This window comes from Pholcus phalangioides, unplaced genomic scaffold, assembly GCF_987345545.1.
Source record: "Pholcus phalangioides strain wild (caught in Gottingen) unplaced genomic scaffold, Ppha-v1.0 ptg000015l_1, whole genome shotgun sequence".
NCBI classification, from domain to species: Eukaryota; Metazoa; Arthropoda; class Arachnida; order Araneae; family Pholcidae; genus Pholcus; species Pholcus phalangioides.
Window position 1 is genome coordinate 98857448 of NW_028301608.1, and position 19665 is coordinate 98877112.

The 19665-nt window shown below is 33.7% G+C and overlaps 2 protein-coding genes across 4 annotated transcripts in view; both read right to left on the reverse strand.

Annotated features, from left to right (window-relative positions):
* LOC149077158 (uncharacterized) overlaps positions 1–14074 on the reverse strand; it is a 30552-nt gene extending 16478 nt beyond the window's left edge. Inside the window, exons 1-3 of the mRNA XM_089242350.1 lie at positions 13975–14074; positions 11677–11835; positions 5220–5409 (exon numbers count right to left, since the gene is read on the reverse strand). Coding sequence (XP_089098476.1) covers positions 5220–5409; positions 11677–11835; positions 13975–14074 — 449 coding nt within the window. The remainder of the gene's footprint in view (positions 1–5219; positions 5410–11676; positions 11836–13974) is intronic.
* LOC149077159 (spliceosome-associated protein CWC27 homolog) lies at positions 1946–16675 on the reverse strand. 3 transcript variants are annotated; one of them, XM_089244881.1, is made up of 3 exons: positions 14838–16675; positions 11538–11835; positions 8405–9409 (listed from the first exon to the last, which is right to left on the reverse strand). In XM_089244881.1, exon 1 carries the CDS (start codon positions 16329–16331, stop codon positions 14970–14972), a length of 1362 nt encoding a protein of 453 aa, XP_089101007.1. In that variant the 5' UTR covers positions 16332–16675; the 3' UTR covers positions 8405–9409; positions 11538–11835; positions 14838–14969. The 3 variants fall into 3 exon arrangements, with proteins under 3 accessions (XP_089101008.1, XP_089101007.1, XP_089101006.1); XM_089244882.1 differs by lacking the exons at positions 8405–9409; positions 11538–11835 and adding an exon at positions 1946–5409; XM_089244880.1 differs by lacking the exon at positions 8405–9409 and having other exon boundaries at positions 10772–11835.
* Between the last annotated feature and the right edge of the window lie 2990 nt (positions 16676–19665).

Below are 19665 nucleotides of genomic sequence, written 5' to 3' on the forward strand. Positions count from 1 at the left end.
CAAAAACTATATCTAGATCAAATATCATACTAAATCAAGCAATTCATCAGCAACGTTTTTGATCAACTGTTAGAATATCAACAAACATAACCAGTCATGTTTTCTTCAAAATTAATGCATTGGCATCAAAAAAACCGAATAATCTGTGTCCCTTATAGTAATAACTGATTCCCCTTATGGATACGCAGTGATGAAGGACAGGTAGTGAATTTAAAGGAAAAATGCAAATTGGTTATATAATACTACTTCTGCTTATTAATGTATATCTTCTGTATTCTGTAGATTATGGATGGATAAGTGAAAATTTGTATGCCCCTTAGCATGTTTTATGGTAAGATAGAAGATAACAACTATTCTTAAAAATTATAGCACAAACCCATAGTTATTTCAGGATAATTGCTATATTTTTCTTATGCTAATAAGAAACAAAATGGCTTCCTAATAAGACAAAATACAGCTGAAATTTTAAAAAGAAATTATCAATTTTTATAAAGAAGCTTCTTTCACTTCAAAATAGTTTTGAAATCATCTCATATTTTTCAAGTAATATCTAAGAAAGAGTCAAGTCCAACATAACAGATCAGACAATCAATTGACAATATTTGCTGTTCATGTATCGCAACTACTATTCAGATTCAATTAAAAATTCTGACAAGGCTCTATCCACACTGAAATAAATTTTAGACTTACTACAGCAAACAGAGCTTGTGAAACATCATTACCTTTTATAAATGATGACAACGTAACACATTCTCGATAGTACACTACAAAAGAAATCAATCCTCAGTTCCCACATATTTTTGGTTTCCAGTATAAGCTTGATGTATCACTGAATAAAGAATAGTGCGTGTATCATTGCCTGCATTATTTTATTGAATTAATCAAAAACATTTTTATATACCCGTCATTGTGTTTGGGTTAGATAATGTGAGGATAAACCATTTTCCCAAACACATTTATCATCTTCTGCACTTGAGAAATGTAAAACATCTTTACACGTCCGTCCGTCATCGATACTTAGCTAATAAAAAAACCCTTATCTCCTGTCAACGATGTGTTAAAAGTAATAGGAATCCCAGATAAATTTTCTATCATGTGTCCTTCAACATCATATAGCTAATGTATCTATATAATCGTTTCTACTATGTTTCACGTGTAATGTTTTTGTAACTTCTAATACATTGAATCTCATTACAAAATCAAATAAAAATTGAAATAGGACACCTCCCCTGGCTGGAATGAATTATCCAGGTAATATAATCAGAAACCTTATATGAAAGCTTCATCCACGATGTTCATGGTATACACAACGACCAGGATATGACACTGCCTTTCCATTACTGTAACCCGTTCTCTTATTCACCCACTATTGGTTTTGAAATTGGTTTTAGAGGAAGAGGACTAAACTGGATCAAGAATAAAAAACTTAAGTAATAACAACTATAATCACATTATTCAACCTATAGCATAGAATACTCTTTTTTCACACAGGTCTCTAAACTCATCTTTAAGGGTGTGGCTCTGTCAGTGAAAATTAATTGGCAAGAACTATGGAATGAATAATTATAATTACAACTAACCCCTGCTATATTTTTCTCAAAATATAATTATCATAATATCTTCTTACTTTCATAGTTGTCCAAAACCCTGGGGAATTTTTGAGCTCCGAAAGGCAATGACTAAAATTTTTCTTCAGCAATAGGACTAAAGATATATATGGTTCTGTCCTCTTACTCAGGTGCTGCTGAGGTATATATACTACTGAGTATATATACTACGGCTATATGACTACTGAGACATAGCATAATATACCAATATATTTTTAAAGTATCATAGATCAAATATATCTCACTGAACAAAATTTTTAGTCACTAGAAGTCTGTTATATCAAAAATCGCCTATACCTAAAAAAAATTAAGACTGATTATGTTACAAAAATTTCACAAGTTTTATTGCACATTATAGGCAATAATTTATCCAACAATGATACATATGTAGAGGTAGTTGATATTTTTTTCCAAGAAGCCTGAAGTATGAACAGTTGTTCTGTTTTTATACAATAATGAAAAAAAATATTTCTGGGGATCAGTCGAATTTACATGGATCACGTCACATCACGCTACATGGAATAAAATGATGCATAGGAGTCCCAACAGATTTATCAACCTTACAGTTGTGACTGTATGAATAGGTCCCCTCTCAAAGATGTGAAGAGGGGTGTTACCAGTCTATCAATGTATGTAGGTCCTTCTAAAAAAAGAAATGTCCACAAATGGGTCACTCAGTACACACACAAATTGTATCAACTTATAGGCCTGGACTTATTTGAATATAATAAAGCAATGCATCTTGTACCCAGCTGGTGAATCAGTCATAATTTTCACTATATGTTTGCATGCATAATCTGAGATTCAAGTTTTGATAGAGGTTTTCAAAAAATTATTTTTACAATGGTTACCATGTTACTAGATTGATAATTACTACCTCATCACGAGGTAGCTGTGAACTGCTTTCTCTAGTCCTCACAACTGATAGAACCACATAGCATTCAATACATCATTTCAATCATTAACTTTGATACATCATGCATTGAATATGAAATAGTCTGAGTAAAACTGATGTTTCCTATAATTCTTTCACACCACTCTTTCCAAGGATTACATAAAATGGAAATAAATACCTTTCACAGCATCGAATTAATAGCATATAAATGAGTAAATAAAAAAAGCAGTGTATTTTTATGTATAACAAAACACATGTTAACCCCCACTCCCAAAAAAATACAAAAGCAAACACAAATTGTGTGATACAATGTGGTAGAAAATTTCCAGATTTGCGAATAATAAATAGTAAATATTTTTTTTTTGTTATAGATCATGCTCTCCTTTGTTACTTTTAAATATTTCACTACTAAGAAAAATTTTGTGAAAAAAAAATTGTTAGATAGCTTGATTATTTACAAATGTCTCCAGTAATACAATAACGCACTCGAGTGGCGTGATGGTAAGATGCTCCTCTACCACCATGAAGGTTGCTGTTACGGTCCTGGGTTCGAACCCAAGGGAGGATATAGATAAGATATTTTCCCTAACGAACTTGAGGCGACCACCAATAAACAGCGCCTTCATTTCCAACCCATCTCATTAATGGCAGTAAATTGAAATGTTAGCGATATAGCAAGAGTTGGTGTTTGGTGAAGTAGTAGTAATACGAGATGAAAGTAAATGCAAAAGATGGTTCTGATGTTTCATATTTTTAGAAGAAATGTTTCTTTGAAGAAGAAAAAAGAAATTTGTAAGATATAAGTATGGGGAAATTTTCTCTCTAAGCTAATAAAAAAAAAATAATTCTGGCACAACCATGTATACATGCATACAGAGTGGTCTCATAATTAATATTATGCCCCCGTCCCACAAGAGTGGGCTAGGGGACCATTGGTAAGATAATTAAAGTTAAAGATAATAAAAGTCTTTGTCAGGATTTGCGGTCGTCTCGGGCCTCGGGGAAGCAATAATTTTTATGGCTTTCAATACAAAGGCAGCGGAACGAGCGTCTTACTTTGTGAATAACCGAACAAGTAGGGATTGCTTCACGCCGGCTGTGGTTTTTGCGGTTATGTTCAACAAAGACTTTTATTATCTTTAGACTTTTATTAACTTTAATTATCTTACCAATGGTCCCCGAGCCCACTCTTGTGGGACGGAGGCTTTATATATTTCATGTTTTATTTTAATAAGCTTTTGTAAGAGCACAAGGTGAATCATAATGAAAATTAAACATCCCTTCTTTTTTTTTCTTCACCATGTGTAATTCAACACCAACTAAGTTTTTAAAAACAAGTTCCCTCTTTTCAAGGCAAGAATTTCCCTACAGCCTAAGTTTTTTTTATATATATCACTTTAACTTTAATACTTCATAATGCAGCATCAGTATCACATGAAAACAATTGCTATGAAAATACATTACTTAGATATATGCACAATTCCATTATGAGTAATCATATTCTAAATACAGTAGTCTCAAAAATTTGAGCCCCAAAAGTTTGTTTCCAAATAACGGAGGCACTGAAAATTTTTGAATTTCCTCCTTGAGACCCTAGTTCTCTCTTCTTTTTTTCCAAGAACCCTATTTCTTTATTTTTTTCCAGGAATATTACATAGTATGTATATATTGTACAGTAATTTTCAGTTTGAAAGGGACTAGGCAGCCCCCCAGACCTACAATGGGTATCTGGTGTAAAAAAATATTAGAATCCTTTCAATGGGCATAGACTATTTTAACTTTCGGGGGAGGGAGTCACTGAGAAAGAGTAACAAGTTTGACTATTTATATTTACTTCACAATGGCAGGCATGGTGCGTTGTCACTTAATTGCTTATGTAAAACCACTGGAAAGGCAGTTGAAAGCTATGGGTGTCTCAGCATCGTTCACCATCAATCCCACACATCCCCTAACTCTTCTCTCTCTCAATCTGACTTTCATCTTCGCGTTTTTTATTATTCATTTTTTGAAACACATCTCGTATGCATCTATATCTTGTTCAAGAATAAAAGTACAATAAGTATGCTAGTGTTGCTTTTTTTCACTTGTTTTTTTTTTTTTTTTTAAGTAAAACCAACATTTAAGGAATTTTTTGTTTTTCGGATAATTCAAGTGTTTGATAATCCAAGGTGGCCTTGGTCCTATCCACAATTCTAATTAATATTCATCTGTTCACCCCCCTCTAAAAAAGTTATAGGAGATATATATCTCTGAAATTAGCAAATCAATACTATTGACTACGGAACGATAAATCAGAAACAAATTTAGGTGCCGCCAAAATTTCTTAAAACTGGAGCATATTTTCTTTCAGAGGGAAAAAAAAGAAAAAACCAATTTTTTACTTTCTCTCAATTCTTGAAAAACTCAGTAACCCCTTTTCATGATGGTGTGCATGTGACAAACATTCCAAAGATTTTATTTTGTTTGACATTCATTTAGGTAACACGTATAGAAAATTTTAGGGGATAATTCAAACTTTTTAGTTCACAATTTGGGATTTGTTAAGCCTTGCTGTAGACAAAACTGTCCAAAATATTTTTTATAAAGCAATCAGTGAGAAAATGAAGAAACTTCCACAGAATGAAATCACAAACTTCATGTCACATCATTTCATGTGTGTTAAAAAATGTCTTTTCAAGTCACTTCGTATTGCGAAACTTTTTGAACAGCACATGCACTTGTGAGGTTTTTGACCATAATGTCTCAGCAAATGAGTCTTGAGGTTATGGCTCCAATTAGATGAATAGGAACACAGGTGACATCTGTGTTTCTGAACTGGTTTTTGCATATTCTGGTTTATTTGCATCTCTGGATCATCTATTGCAAATGATGAAACATTTTGGAACACACTGTTATCTTCATCTTGATCTAAGGGTAAAAGAATATATCATTAATAGAGCAATTTAGCTACTGAATGTTACATTTATTCATTGAAATGGTATCAATATTGTTTTCTTCCTTTCTTAACATGCAACCTGGCATCTAGTGAAATCTTATTCATACAAATGATTGAAAAAAATATAGATTCTAAAAGAAAATTCTTGAACTATCTTTCAATTTTTTTCATATTCATATTGTTTCAAAATATAACAAAACATCAAAAACTGCAAAATAAATCACATACATTAAAGCAATAAAAAATTCAACTGAAACATGTGCAATGTGAAGTGAAACTTCTAAAAACTGAAATGTTTGATATCTGAAATTCATTCCAATCTCCTATGTAGCATATTTTCCATCAATCAAAACTTGTATATAATGCCCATTTCCCACGAAGCAGCATAAATTTCTTGAATTACTTTGAGATATCAAAGTTTGACTGTAGAACCTATAGCCTTCATATAAATAGTAAAATCTAAAAACCTTGTTTGCACACAGAAAAAGAAAAGGTACCAAGCATCATGCATTTTTTTTTTTTCCTGAAGAAACAATTTTTCCATAATAATTTTTTCAGAGTGATGATAATATATTCATCTGATTTTACACAATGGTAATCCATTACACAATTTAATATTGGCTGTAGAAATTAGGTTGAAATTGACCATTTAAAAATTTTTAAAACTTATACGCATTGTATAAAAACATTAAGATGACTTCTAAGTAAATTTTATGTAATGTTTTTTTTTTTGTTTTTCAATCTCTCTCTCTCTCTCTCTGTGTGTGTGTTTTCTCTATACAAATCTACAATTTTAGATTGATCATCACTCAATTTTACATATATACCAAATGGGACACAACTTGAACGATAGGCTACTTTAAAAGTTTGTCAGAGCATGGGATATGCCTGAAATAGGGCAACAATGGTTTTTGGGCCTCAAAAATCACTTTTGGAACATTTACTTTGGTACCATGGTTCCCTAGCAATACGTTTCAGACGTGTATATGCCTTTACAATGGTTTGTCCCTTCTTCAACACTGCCAGTATATGTATAATAGTTTCTGTGCCTTCATAATGGTTTGCCACATTTTCAATCCTTCCAGTAATGAGGCAGAATCATCATCAGCATCACTTTGAGGGTCAGGCAAAGGATGATCACTATAGAAATCAGTGTTAAAATTGCCGATTTTACTGTAGAAATGTGGAAATTTAGTGGGATTCTCACCACATCAATAATCTTGAAAATTGTATTGAATTCCCAATTTTCGAAACATTGAGTTCGCTTAGAGATATGAAGCCCAGAAATTAAATATGAAGTAATTAGCTGGACCTACTTTTGAGTTGGATATCCGTGCAATAACATTGATTTCTACTTTTTATTTGTATCTTCTCAAGCATGAAAATTAATGTCTCTTTACTGTTAAGTTCAGGGAGGAATCGAAATACCTAGCGCCCCTTAAAAAAAGGGAAAAAATTTCATTTTTACATTTTTTTAAATCTTGATTTGTTTATTTCATGAGCTGCGCAAAAAGTCGCCATATTGGTTAACTTAGACATGGTTTGTATGTCCCTCAAAGAAAGCGGGAGATATCACATCATCCAAAAAGCTTCACTGAAGAAAACTCGGGCAGCGCATGGTATTATAGCTAGTAGGTATATAACATGATGAGAAACTTTTTTGAATATTACGATGTTTTATTTTTAAACACTAATTTATTATAGTTAAGTGGGGTAAAATGATCATAAAAAGAAGTGTTTTCATCTTTGAAGAGGTATAACCATTTAAATTTTACAAAAATAGGATATCTTCTGGCTGATATATTTTAAATTACATTCTTAGAAGAGCATATTTTTTTTAAATATTTTTTGAGTGTAACAATTTTTTTTCAGCAACTTTTTAGACCTCACTTTTATGACCACTTTACTACAGTACTGACCACTAACTCAGTATTAAACCAACCAAAAACCTTTATTGTCAATGTTGCCAAATAATTTTTTTAACCTTTTAAGATATGTTAAATTAAAAAAAAACTTACTTTTTTATGTGGATTGAAGTGATTTATATTTTGAATCATATATAATTACTTAGTATAAAACATATATTCCAATATATATGCTAAATTTTCTGATCTGCCCAAAATTTTATTCTATATTTCTTATTTATTATGATTTATGATTATTATGATTTATGATTATTATGATTTATGATTATTATGATTTATGATTATTATGATTTATGATTATTATGATTTATGATTATTATGATTTATGATTATTATGATTTATGATTATTATGATTTATGATTATTATGATTTATGATTATTATGATTTATGATTATTATGATTTATGATTATTATGATTTATGATTATTATGATTTATGATTATTATGATTTATGATTTATGATTATTATGATTTATTTATCATCAATTATTCTTATTATTCATATAAAAATTCTTGCACAGTATCAACACTAAAACTCATTTACTCTCACCTAAAAATCTTTTGGCTTAGGTTATATAAATCCAGAGTTTTCAAGAGTATTTTTAATCAAAGCAGAGCTGGCAGAATTTGATACATAAAGCATTATTTTGCATTTCAGATACAGCTTCAATTGGACAAACTGTTTCCATATTTAATAGCATTTATAATGCTATTAAATATGGAAATTATCACTTTTAAATTATAGAACATTTAGTGGTATAATTTAGTATTTTGATTACTAGGTATAGGCCTATTCTAATGTTATGTATAATAAGGTTATTGTTTCAAGTATCAGTGATTATCTAGAAAATTTAATAACAGAAATAAACATGACATATATGGTGTAAAAGAACTTTTTAAACACTTCTCTGTCACAAAAAGAGTACAGCAGATGTTTATATCCATACACATGTATAAGCAGTTGAAGTTCTGGAAGGTCCAGAATCATCTTGAATTGAAGAATATTAAATCATTCTATAGTTTTTCCTTCAACTTTTATGGTATGCCCCATCCAAATTGTATATTTTACAAGAAAAAATACAATATATTGTCCAAAATAATTTTATAAAAAGTAGAAAATTATTTTATAATCGTTAAATATTTATTTTTTGTATAACAGTCTCCAAACATCACATGCTATCAATGTGTGTATTTTCCATGGGAATTTTTACACTGAAAAGTAAGTATGTTTAATATTAAGTGTAGAGACAAGTATATTTCATATTGAAAAGCATATGTAGGCTATTTGAGGTTTTTGATGCAACATCAAAAACAACATCTTTTCTTTTGATGCAACATCAAAAACCTGCCAACCCTGATTAATACATAATACAGTACATGGTACATACATTCAGAAAAATTAATGGCGTCAAAAGAGATCACACTCATCTTCTTTCATCCTATTAAAAAAATGAGCACACACGTCAAAAACAGCATAATGTTCAATTCCTTTTCCTGGACATGTACATGTTTCTGATGCTATGTAGTTTCATTGTAATAAAAGCTATCAATAGTTTTAATTAAACTTTATTCCGAATGACCTGTCACATACAAAAAAAATTATAAATGACTTCCAAAAATTTGATTCTTTCTAATACAAAAGAAACAACTGAATGGAGTTTTTTCCAGACAAAAACAGTGTACATAGCTAAACTTATACATAAATCATGGCATAGATCATGTTAGGAGTAATTCCAAATTTCAAGCTCTGATCACCTCACATTTTGATTTATACAATACCATGAACGTCTTTTGTGCTCAATTCATGTGATGTGTGACAGCATGATATCTCATCTCGCTATTATTAACAAATGTTTTGGAACAGAACGAACACTTATAAGGGCGAACTCCATAATGTCTATGTAGATGTGTTTTCAAATTACCACTCTTATTAGATGAATATGGACACAGGTGACACTGATGCTTTCTGCCTACGCATTTATTATATCTCATTCGGTTCCATTTGTGAACTCTTGGAATCTTGCAATAACCAGGTGCTGTGACCCCTGAAGGCAGATATGAAAGAAAATTTTACCACTTGAATCAAATATTCATAAAAGCATAGATGATAGAATATCAGAACACTGACGCATCTCTGAAAACCTTTCGAGTCATAGAAAATTATATAGAAAAGCTATAGAAAAAATATTAAAAAATAAAAAAGTGCCAAATAATTTCGGATCATCAATCTTTACTGCAACACATAAAATTGACGGTAAACAATCCTCATTTTAATTTTAGAATGATTACTTTATAATAATTGATGATTATTATCAAAATGTGGCAACTATACACCCTCTCAAGTTCCATTACTGAGGATCAGTGTTCCACATTACATCATTTTGTTACATCAGGACTTCACAAATCGAACAAAAATTTTGACAACAGCAAATTTTTCTAGGAGCCAAGTATTTTTTCCTTTTTTAAACAAAGCCACAAAAATTTTTCCCTAATTTCGTTTTTTTTTATGTTGGTATACATGCTGGAATAAATTCCAAAAAAAACTGAGTTGTGTACTCAGACTCCAATTCAGTAATAACACATAGAAACCTTTATGTACAATACAGATTTTGTAGTTGTCCTGGCACTTGGGACTTGTCAAGGCCTGTGTAATATATATATATATATATATATAAAGATTATTATTTTTATTAGGAAAAGCAAGTTACAGACATCAGGCAGCACATCAGGTAATAACGTTAATGGAAACTAAATAGATATTTTTTTAAATTTCAAAAGTTCATAGCAAAAACAGATCACTGCTAACATATAAACCGGTGGGCATCGTGATGGTGTCTCATCATGAGGGGTCGGTAGGGCCCCCTAGGCTGAGATCTTTTGTGGGTCCCTCGGTCAGACTTTTAACGAGCCCCTTCTGTAGCTAATTTATACCGTGAAAAAGCAAAAAAATGATGATAATCGTCCCGGGCCCCAGGGCTAGAGCCCTGTCAGTACCCCCTATGTGGGGGTCATGGGGCTCGGGTTAGATTTCTGCAGGTGGCACAGTGATCGTCAGCTGAAGATGGCTTTGTGGTTCACCAATATCGAAAACTGAATGCAAACTGGTCTTCCATTTAAAAAAAGGTCTCTCCACAGAAAGCAATATGGTCAACATTTAAATTCATACATGAATACATACAAGCAATAATCTGTAGAATTTTTGTTCCAGAATTTATAAAATAGATAGCATTTTTTAAACACATTATGCTCATGATTTTGAAACAAGTTACAAGGTAGCCTACCTTTGTCGTCATATTAGGATAGAAAGTTATCTTTTTAAATTTTGAATATAGTTCAATAAGAGCTAGAAGACATTTTCCTTAGAAAAAAAAAAGTTTGAGCAAATTAAAAAAATATGTGGATGAAAAAAATTATAAATTGAACTGTGATACATCGGAGTATGTAAGCTACCTTAAGTAGAAAATGACAAAAAATAACTTTTATACCCACTATATTTTGCATCAACTGCTGGGGGAACATTTAAGGCCAGCTTCGTGAGAATGGCCTGCTAATTTCTTTTGCACCACATTATGCACGAGACAACTAACATTTGGTCAAAAGACTTGAAGCGAAACACTACTGACATTGGTGGTTTTGTTGTATTTATCACAACCAGATGTACATGCAGGTACCACCAACTTAAATTTGCATTAATAAGTGCTGAAATATGAGTGTTTAGTGTTAAAAGTTTAAATAACTGTGAAGGGGCAAAATGTTGCAGAAAGGGCACTGGGTAGCATTGGATTATCTAGAATGTTTGTTTTTTTTTAATAGTAAACTTATAATTATTGAAAAGAAACGAAAATCAATACAAGTAATCCCAGGCCTCCAGGATAAAGAGCCTTCAGCCATCCCAATGTGAAAACCATGGCTAGAGCACAGACAGTTTAGTATCAAAACACTATGGCAATTATGCAACTTCTATTTAGCAACCTTTTCCACAGAAGCATACATTATTAGGGAACAGCAAGTGACTGTTTCAAAAAGGATTCACTGTGTCAGGAAAGAAAATTTATTCAAGCAATCATATAATAACAGATATCGTACAGTAATGTTCAATATTGTCATTTCTAATAAGCAATAGTGATGGCAGTAAAGTAAATGCAAAAAAAAGTAGTTTATTGAAATAATTACAATACATATTTCTCCAATTTGTCAAGGCCTGCATTAAAACACTATCAGTTTGCTACCAGATGTGTTAATGCATGTCTTCTTCTTTCAAAATCAGTTACAAATGATTTTGAGCAACTGAAGCATTTAAAAGGACGATCACCAAGGTGTCTACGTATATGCCTGTCCAAATTTGCTCTTTTATTTGTAGAATAAATGCACAGGTGACATTTATGCTTCTTGTCATCTGTAAAAATAAAGTTTCCTGCATCCTCTCTGTATTCAGTTGCAAACTCATCGCAAAATTCATGTCCAAACATTGCTGTAACAAGAGATTACAAAAAAATTTAATAAAAAAACATATATACTTAAAAAATTCATATTCATTCAAGGGAATAACTAAAGCTAATATATTACAGATTTGGAAAATAATATTGTAGCGTAATCACCATTATGCATTATAAAGCTCACAATAAAAGAAGAAAAAAAAAAGAAATCCCCCCCCCCCCATATATATATATGCATACCATTTACCAGAAAGACATCTCTCACTGATATCTGTAATCCAAAATACACTTCCAGATAATATAAACAACCACTTGCAACAATTAAAAACATGTAAATTCACAAACATTTCGGGGGAAAAAAAAAGATCAGTCACACAGAATGAGTTCTGTGATATATGTTGAATACCAACCACTCATGAAGCTACATTCGCATCCCAATTACAAATTGAAAAGTTTCCAATAAAATAAATGTTTTGGAGCAGGGCTATGGTGAATGAACTGATATCTCCTCCAATTATAAGTTTTGGTCATTACATCTAATTTACTAGAACAGTCATTTCAAGTTACAAGCATAAAACATACCTGAATGAAACAAAAATACAATAAAAACCTAATCTTTAAAGTTCTTGAAAAAAAACGTAAGTCAGAATTTAGTGGTTTTTATTCATTTCAGATTACATAGAGGAACAAAAGCATAAACTTTTTTTTCCATTCAGGAAAACATTATATAACATGAATTGAATATTCATACTTCACATCTAATTTGCAGATAAATCTCACAAATCAGCATTTATCTACCACCATTAAAGTAATAAACAAACAGCTAAAAACAACCAATTCTTCACAAAGAATAGATCAAATTAAATTATTTTACAAATTTATGAAAGTATCAAATAATTTCACAAAAAACTATAAGCTTTAAAAAGAGCTTGGCAAATCACAAAAAAAAAAATTAAAAGCCATTCTTATCTCTTAGGGAAAAAATAATTCAAAATAATGTTTCTCTTGACTTTTTTCAAGATAGTGACCCTCTTTCATGTCAATAGATATGTTATATAAATTCAGGAAATTTTGTGTTGTTCTCAGACTTCAATTTATTAATTACACATGACAAATCTCTCTTGGGTGTCAATACCAACTATTAAGTCGCTAAGGCAACCTGGCACCTGAAATTTGTCTAGTCCTGGCTTCAAAAATTGTGCTTAACCTCTCACACTTGTCATTATTTAAATCTAAAATATCTACTTCATTTCATAACTTAGCCTATTACTTCGAAAAATTCTCCAATTTTTTCCCTAGCAACATAAAACAATGAATTCTACTGCGATCAGAGCATGCTATATCAGGGCTTGAGAAAATTTTTGAATATTCAGGAACCGAAATGCCTACTGTGTATTATGTAGCTTATCAAAAGCAGGCCTCTCTGATTCTTTCTATTTCAGAAGAAAAAATGTTCAGAAAGTTGAATGAAAAAAAAAAATTATTTACCAACTGAATTGTTATACAACAGAAGTTTACATGCAATTTCAATTACATCAGATATTAATTAAATTCTATTTAATATTTGAATACAGACTTGGACTCACCTTTTCAAGAAAGTAGTTAAAATAGTAAATTGATGTATGTTACAACATCTGGGACATTACAAATTGTCCTCACATACACCAATAAATCTGGGTTTGAATACCCATTCAGAACCTGGTGGATTTCAAGCAGTCACTAGGAACCAGTTTTAAACTCTACATGTAGAATATTTAGTCGTCTGTAGATGAAATGACTATGATGAATAAAATCATTTAAGAAATCCCACACTCGTGGCTAAAAATAATTTTCTTGAAAGTTTGCGTAAAGGCAAAACATATATGCATCATATACAGACAAACCTTCCCCCCCCCCAAATTGAAAGTTCTATTTGTTAAATTGAAATCACAATTATCACTAATATAAATGCAGTGACTTGCAACAAAATTTCATGAAAAGAGGAAATTGTTTTAAATCATCTAAAAATTACTATATATAACAATCATGTTACCAAATAGTTAGTGAAATATGTATGCGCCTGTTACCAATTCACATGCGTTATCATTCAGATAATCCAATATAGCAAGATTAGAGACTATTTTTTCAATCGCCACAAACTTGGAAATAATATTTTCAGACCAAAATAGACTTACCTATGATTGTAATAGAGACAATTACAGTTCCTGAGTGTATTTTTCTTCTCTTCACAAATGAAAGGATGACTAATACTGTGTTGACACAAGTAAGAATCATGATTTGGCAAAAATTATTCAATGCACACGTATAATAATAAAAAAAAAATCAATGGTGACATACAGTAAAGACCTTTGATCAAGAAAAACTTGATCAATATATACTTCACTATTATTGGAAAACCATATCTGTAGAACCATAGTATCATTCAGACATGGGTGCCAAAACAAAAGAAAATTTTGCAACATAGCAAAATAGCTACAGGCCATCATTCTTTTAAATTGAATTTTAAATCACCATGAACTCTTCGGAAAATTTCTTTATCGGAAATGCAGATTAAAAATTGGGAAAGATCTAAAGGCCCATTTATGCCACAATCACTCTGATTCTTGTTTCATTGCTTGTCCCCTCATCTATCATAACATTTTGTCCTGTTCTCATGAAGCAGGATCTCAACAAATTGCTTTAGAACAATGTATAACATACAGGATGTGAATGCACTTTAAGAAAATGACACTTCTTGCATCTCATAAATCCATCATTTTTACAACTTTTATTAACAAATCCTTAAACTACAAATTTACATGCTAACAAAAAACAATGTGCATGAAAATATAATCGATGACATTTTGATAATCTGCATAAATAGGACTAATAGTAATACAATTATTTTTTTTTTGTGGCATAGCTTATCATGAAAATGTAGCTCATTAATTACATCCAAAATTTTAATCACTATCAATTATCCAGTTAGTTTGTTTTAAGAAAATGGTAGCCAAGTTAAATGCAATACAAATTTTCACAATAAAAAAGTTCTACTCACCAGCTGATGACAAAGATCTCTTGCATGAACAGGTTTTCATATAAACAAAGTGGACTCCACATGAAAAAAACACCACTGAGAACACTACAATGCCTTCTTATGTACCAGTCTTTAAGATGAATGGGTTCAGTTTTATCGCCGGCGTTGATGCCTCTTTTTCTCTCCTCTTCTACGTTGATTTATAGGATTTCGTGGATCTGTAATATCATATCGGTCTTCGGATGGCATGTTCGCATCTTTCGCTACCACTTGTTTTTCTTCAAACTCCAATTTATGAGCTAACCAATCGTCATCACTTTTCCCAGCATCATCTTCGCCACAACATTTTTCTTTCGCTGTTTGTATCTTGCTTTGGAATTTACCGATTAAAGCTAAGGTCATTTTTTGTCTTTCCTCTTTATCATTCGGAATATCTTTCTTTTTATTTGAGTATATTTCTAACTGCTGATGAAAGTCATCTAGAAGAGGATTGCCAGTGTCCGTAACCACTTTCCCATCAGAACCAACGTTCTGTTCAATTTCATCTTGAGATTTCGGTTTTTTTCTCAATTCTTTCGTTAATTCTTTTATTTGCTGCCTCACAGATTTCCTATCTTTATTTTTCTCGGACTCATTGTCTGAAGCATTTTTATTTTTTGAATCATCACCTCTTTTCTCATTCTTTTCGTTGGATTCAGGGTCATCGACTTTAAGTTTTTTTCTTATATTTTCTAACTGTTTTTTCTTAACAGTAGCAATGTCTTCATCTTTGTATAACTCCGATGCAGACACAGAACTCAATTTCGGATCATTGGTGAGATCGTGGCTGCTTTTACTTTTCCCTTTGAACGCTTTCACTATCGTATCCACTTCCATCTCTTCTTCCTCCGCTTCATCACCAAAGGACAAAAGTTTGAAGTTTTTCTTCACCTTCTGTTTCGGCTTCACATCTTTCTCTGTCGCATCTTTTTTCTTCTCTAAAGTTCTCGGTGTTATATCTGTAAACGGATTGAATAAGACTTTGGTAGATATTATTTTATGCGGATACATAGGCCTATCATTTTTATCGACCATACACTCTTCCAACTTGAGCATATTGTAGAGCGTGTCGCCAGTAACCTTACCAAATATGGTATGTTTATTTTGTAAGTCCGGACACGAATCCAAAGTGAAGAAAAACTGGCTACCATTATCATCCTTCCCGGCATTCGCCATAGCAACAAGACCTCTTCTCACAAACCTGAGGCGAGTATGGAATTCGTCTTTGAAAGGTTTACCGTAGATGGACTCTCCTCCAGTGCCATCCCCACTGGGGTCACCGCCCTGGGCGATGAATCCTTTTACTATGCGATGGAAAATGGTCCCATTGTAATAATTTTCCATACACAGCTGCACGAAATTTCGACATGCTTTGGGAGCCTCTTTGGACCACAACTCGATGTCAATATCACCAACAGTTGTATGCATCAGCACTTTACCGCTAGTCGGCGGCTCTTGGATGTATATGTTGCTCATTGTAACGGTCGGAAATAAAACGAAACTAATTCAATTGAGCTCTTAAAAACTTCACATCACATTATCTCGAAATCACTTCGAAGTAAACATACATTTGACAAGATCGAAATTACAGTGATTGGTTTTCAATAGATGGTTTGTATCAATGGTAAACGTAATAAATGAGTCTCACCACATGTTGAAACGGAAAGCGTTCAGCAACCATTCCACGTGTTTCCGTTTCAAGGAGGGAAAAAAAAAACCAACTAAATTTTTATATAAAAGAGTTGTAAAAATAATATAATCATTAAAATGGTTTACGAGTTAACGGGAGGAGAATTAGGATGAACCAACAGGATGTTGCCACCTGTGCGGTGATGATAAAAGTCTGATAATCAGTCATTTTTTTTCATCGTGACCATATGTTTTGAGAAAATTGTGTCACCATACGGGACCATGCCAATTTTCACCAAAATAGTTCCCAATTACCGATGAAATTGCCAGTTGTTTGAAACCCGTGAGTCAGTGGGTCATGGTCAAATTCCCGACAAGATAGAAATCCTGTCATGGTTTGTCGGGATTGTAATCCAAACACGTCGGGATTTAGACTGTGGCGGAATTTTACCGTGTTGGAATATTGAACATGTCGCAGGAATTTTGCACATGTCGGTATTTTGACTGAGTCGGAATTTCACATTTCGACCGTGTTTGGGATATTAACCCTTCGTTGTTTTGGTTCTTCGGGATTCGACAGTGTCTGAACTTTGAACGTGTCGTGATTTGCCTTGTCGGGATTTCATATTTTGACCGAGTTGACATATTGACCCTTCGGGATTTCGACCGTGTCGAGATATTGTTCCTCCGGGATTTCGGCTTTTCCAAGATTTTGACTGCGTCGGAATTTCGCATTTCGACTGTGTTGGGATATTGACCCTTCAGGATTTCGACCGTGTTGAGATATTGACTCTTCGGGGGTGTTCGGTGCGGTGCTGGGCCATGCGGGTGGCTGCGTGTGAGCTCTTGGGACTCTCGGAAGGGTTTATTGTCATTCTGACGCACCTCCTATACGTTAGTTAAAATTTCCCAAGGAATATTAGCGTGGAGGTGTGTCCGGTTTTCATGACCCTTCAGGATTTCGACCGTGTCACGATATTAACCCTTCGGGATTTTACTGTGTCGGTATTTGCACTTGTCAGGATTTAGACTGTGTCGGGATTTCGTATTTTGATCGTGTTGGGATATTGACCCTTTGGGATTTCGACAGTGTCGGAATTTTGAACGTGTCGTGATTTGCCTTGTCGGGATTTCATATTTTGACTGAGTTGGCATATTGACTCTTCGGGATTTCGACCTTGTCGAGATATTGATCCTCCGGGATTTCGACCTTGTCGAGATATTGATCCTCCGGGATTTTGACTGTGTCGAGATATTGATGCTCCGGGATTTCGACTAAGTCAGGATTTCGGCTTTTCCAAGATTCTGACTGTGTCGGAATTTCGCATCCCGACGCACCTCTTATACGTTAAAAGTTCCCAAGGAATATTAACGTGGAGGTGTGTCCGGTTTTCATGACCCTTCAGGATTTCGACCGTGTCAGGATATTAACCCTTCGGGATTTCAACCATTGAGAAAAAATATAAGATTTCAACCGTGTCGGGATTTAGACTGTCGGTATTTGCTTTGTCGGGATTTCGTATTTTGACCGTGTTGGGATATTGGCCCTTCGTGATTTCGACCGTGTCGAAATTTCGCCATAGGGTTTGTGACGTGTTAGGATTTCTTCTGTCATCGGGATTGTGACCCAGACCCCGAAATTTCGACCATGTCGAGATTTCTGCTCTGGTAGGATATCGACTGTTTCGAAACTTTGAACTATCGGGATTTAGACCGGATTGGTATTTGACGCTTTAGGATTTCGACTGTATCAGTATTTGACGCTTTGAGATTTCGACTGTATCGGTATTTGACGCTTTGAGATTTCGACTGTATCGGTATTTGACGCTTCAGGATTTCGACCGTATCGGGATTTGACACTTTGGGATTTTGACCTTGTTCGGATTTCGGTCTTGTGGGGGATTGTGATCGTGCCGAGATTTCGACCCAGTTATGATCCAGTCCGGGGACAGGATCATAACTGGGAGGAGCAAGTGGATCTGCTCCCCCCTCCAATGGCTGCGGCCCTGTCCAATGTGTCAGGATTTTAATTTGTTGAGATTTTCACCTGTCGGGATTGCGGCTTATGATTTTGACCGGTCGGGATTGTGGCTTGTCAGGATTATGACCGGAACTGGAGTCAAAATCCCACCGACTAGAGTGTTAAAAAAATCGTGACGGACTAGACATTTGCTGATGTGGCCGGGATATACATATATAAAGCTATTTTCGATATTTCAATTTTTCACAAAAATGTTTTTATGAAAAATATTCTAAACGACTATTTTTAATTTTTGACTGTCTCGGGGCACGACCCTTCCCCCTCGGTTGCGTACCCTTCTGGGGGATTCATATATACGCATATACGTTATTAGTCGGCCCGCCTTTGACACTGGGTCTTTTAAGTTGGCCCTGTGGAGCAGGGCCGTCTTAAGAGCATCACGGGCCCCCGGGCCAAGTGATTTTTCTGAGGCCCTAACAGGCAAATTCTCGAAAAATTCAACTACTTCTCATTTTTCTGACGCCCCTCTTCTCTTGAGGCCCCCGGGCCGTGCCCGGGTGGGCCCATGCGTTAAGACGGCACAGCTGTGGAGTCAGTCGAACCCTCTATCGAGCAACTTTTCCGCATGTGTCATCCTATTCAAACGCCTGGATCCATTTGAACTTTATTGCCAACTTAGTGAAATTTGCCAAAATTCCCTGAAGATTGTACGTTTTGGGGCTTGCTGCCATCAATATTTTAAATTAAGAGCTCTCAGAGCATAGTGAGACCCAGTATTTGTCTTTATTTTCAATTTGGCAATCCCAGTTGCAGATTGGCGATCGATTTGGTGTCAAAATTGGCAATGTCCCGTTTTCTATATCGTTTTGGCGATTCAAAATCGGACGGTAGTTATTGAAATATGGTCACGAGTAAAACCCTTTAGGAAAGATTGTACTGTACCGAAATTTTGCATCATTATTTGAGAATGAAAAATGTATTCATCCACGCACAGTTTTAAAATGTAACTTTCAACATTCAATTGCTTGATCAATGACCATGTCTAAATCTTATCGCGAACAGGTGGCGGGTCCCGGCGAAATCGAATCAAACATGGACTTTTTCCCAATATTGCATTATATTGAAACAAGACGCTCTGTATCATTGGCCCATTTGAGTGACACAGCTCTGGCATGTGCCGTGCTAGATAAACCGTAGTGA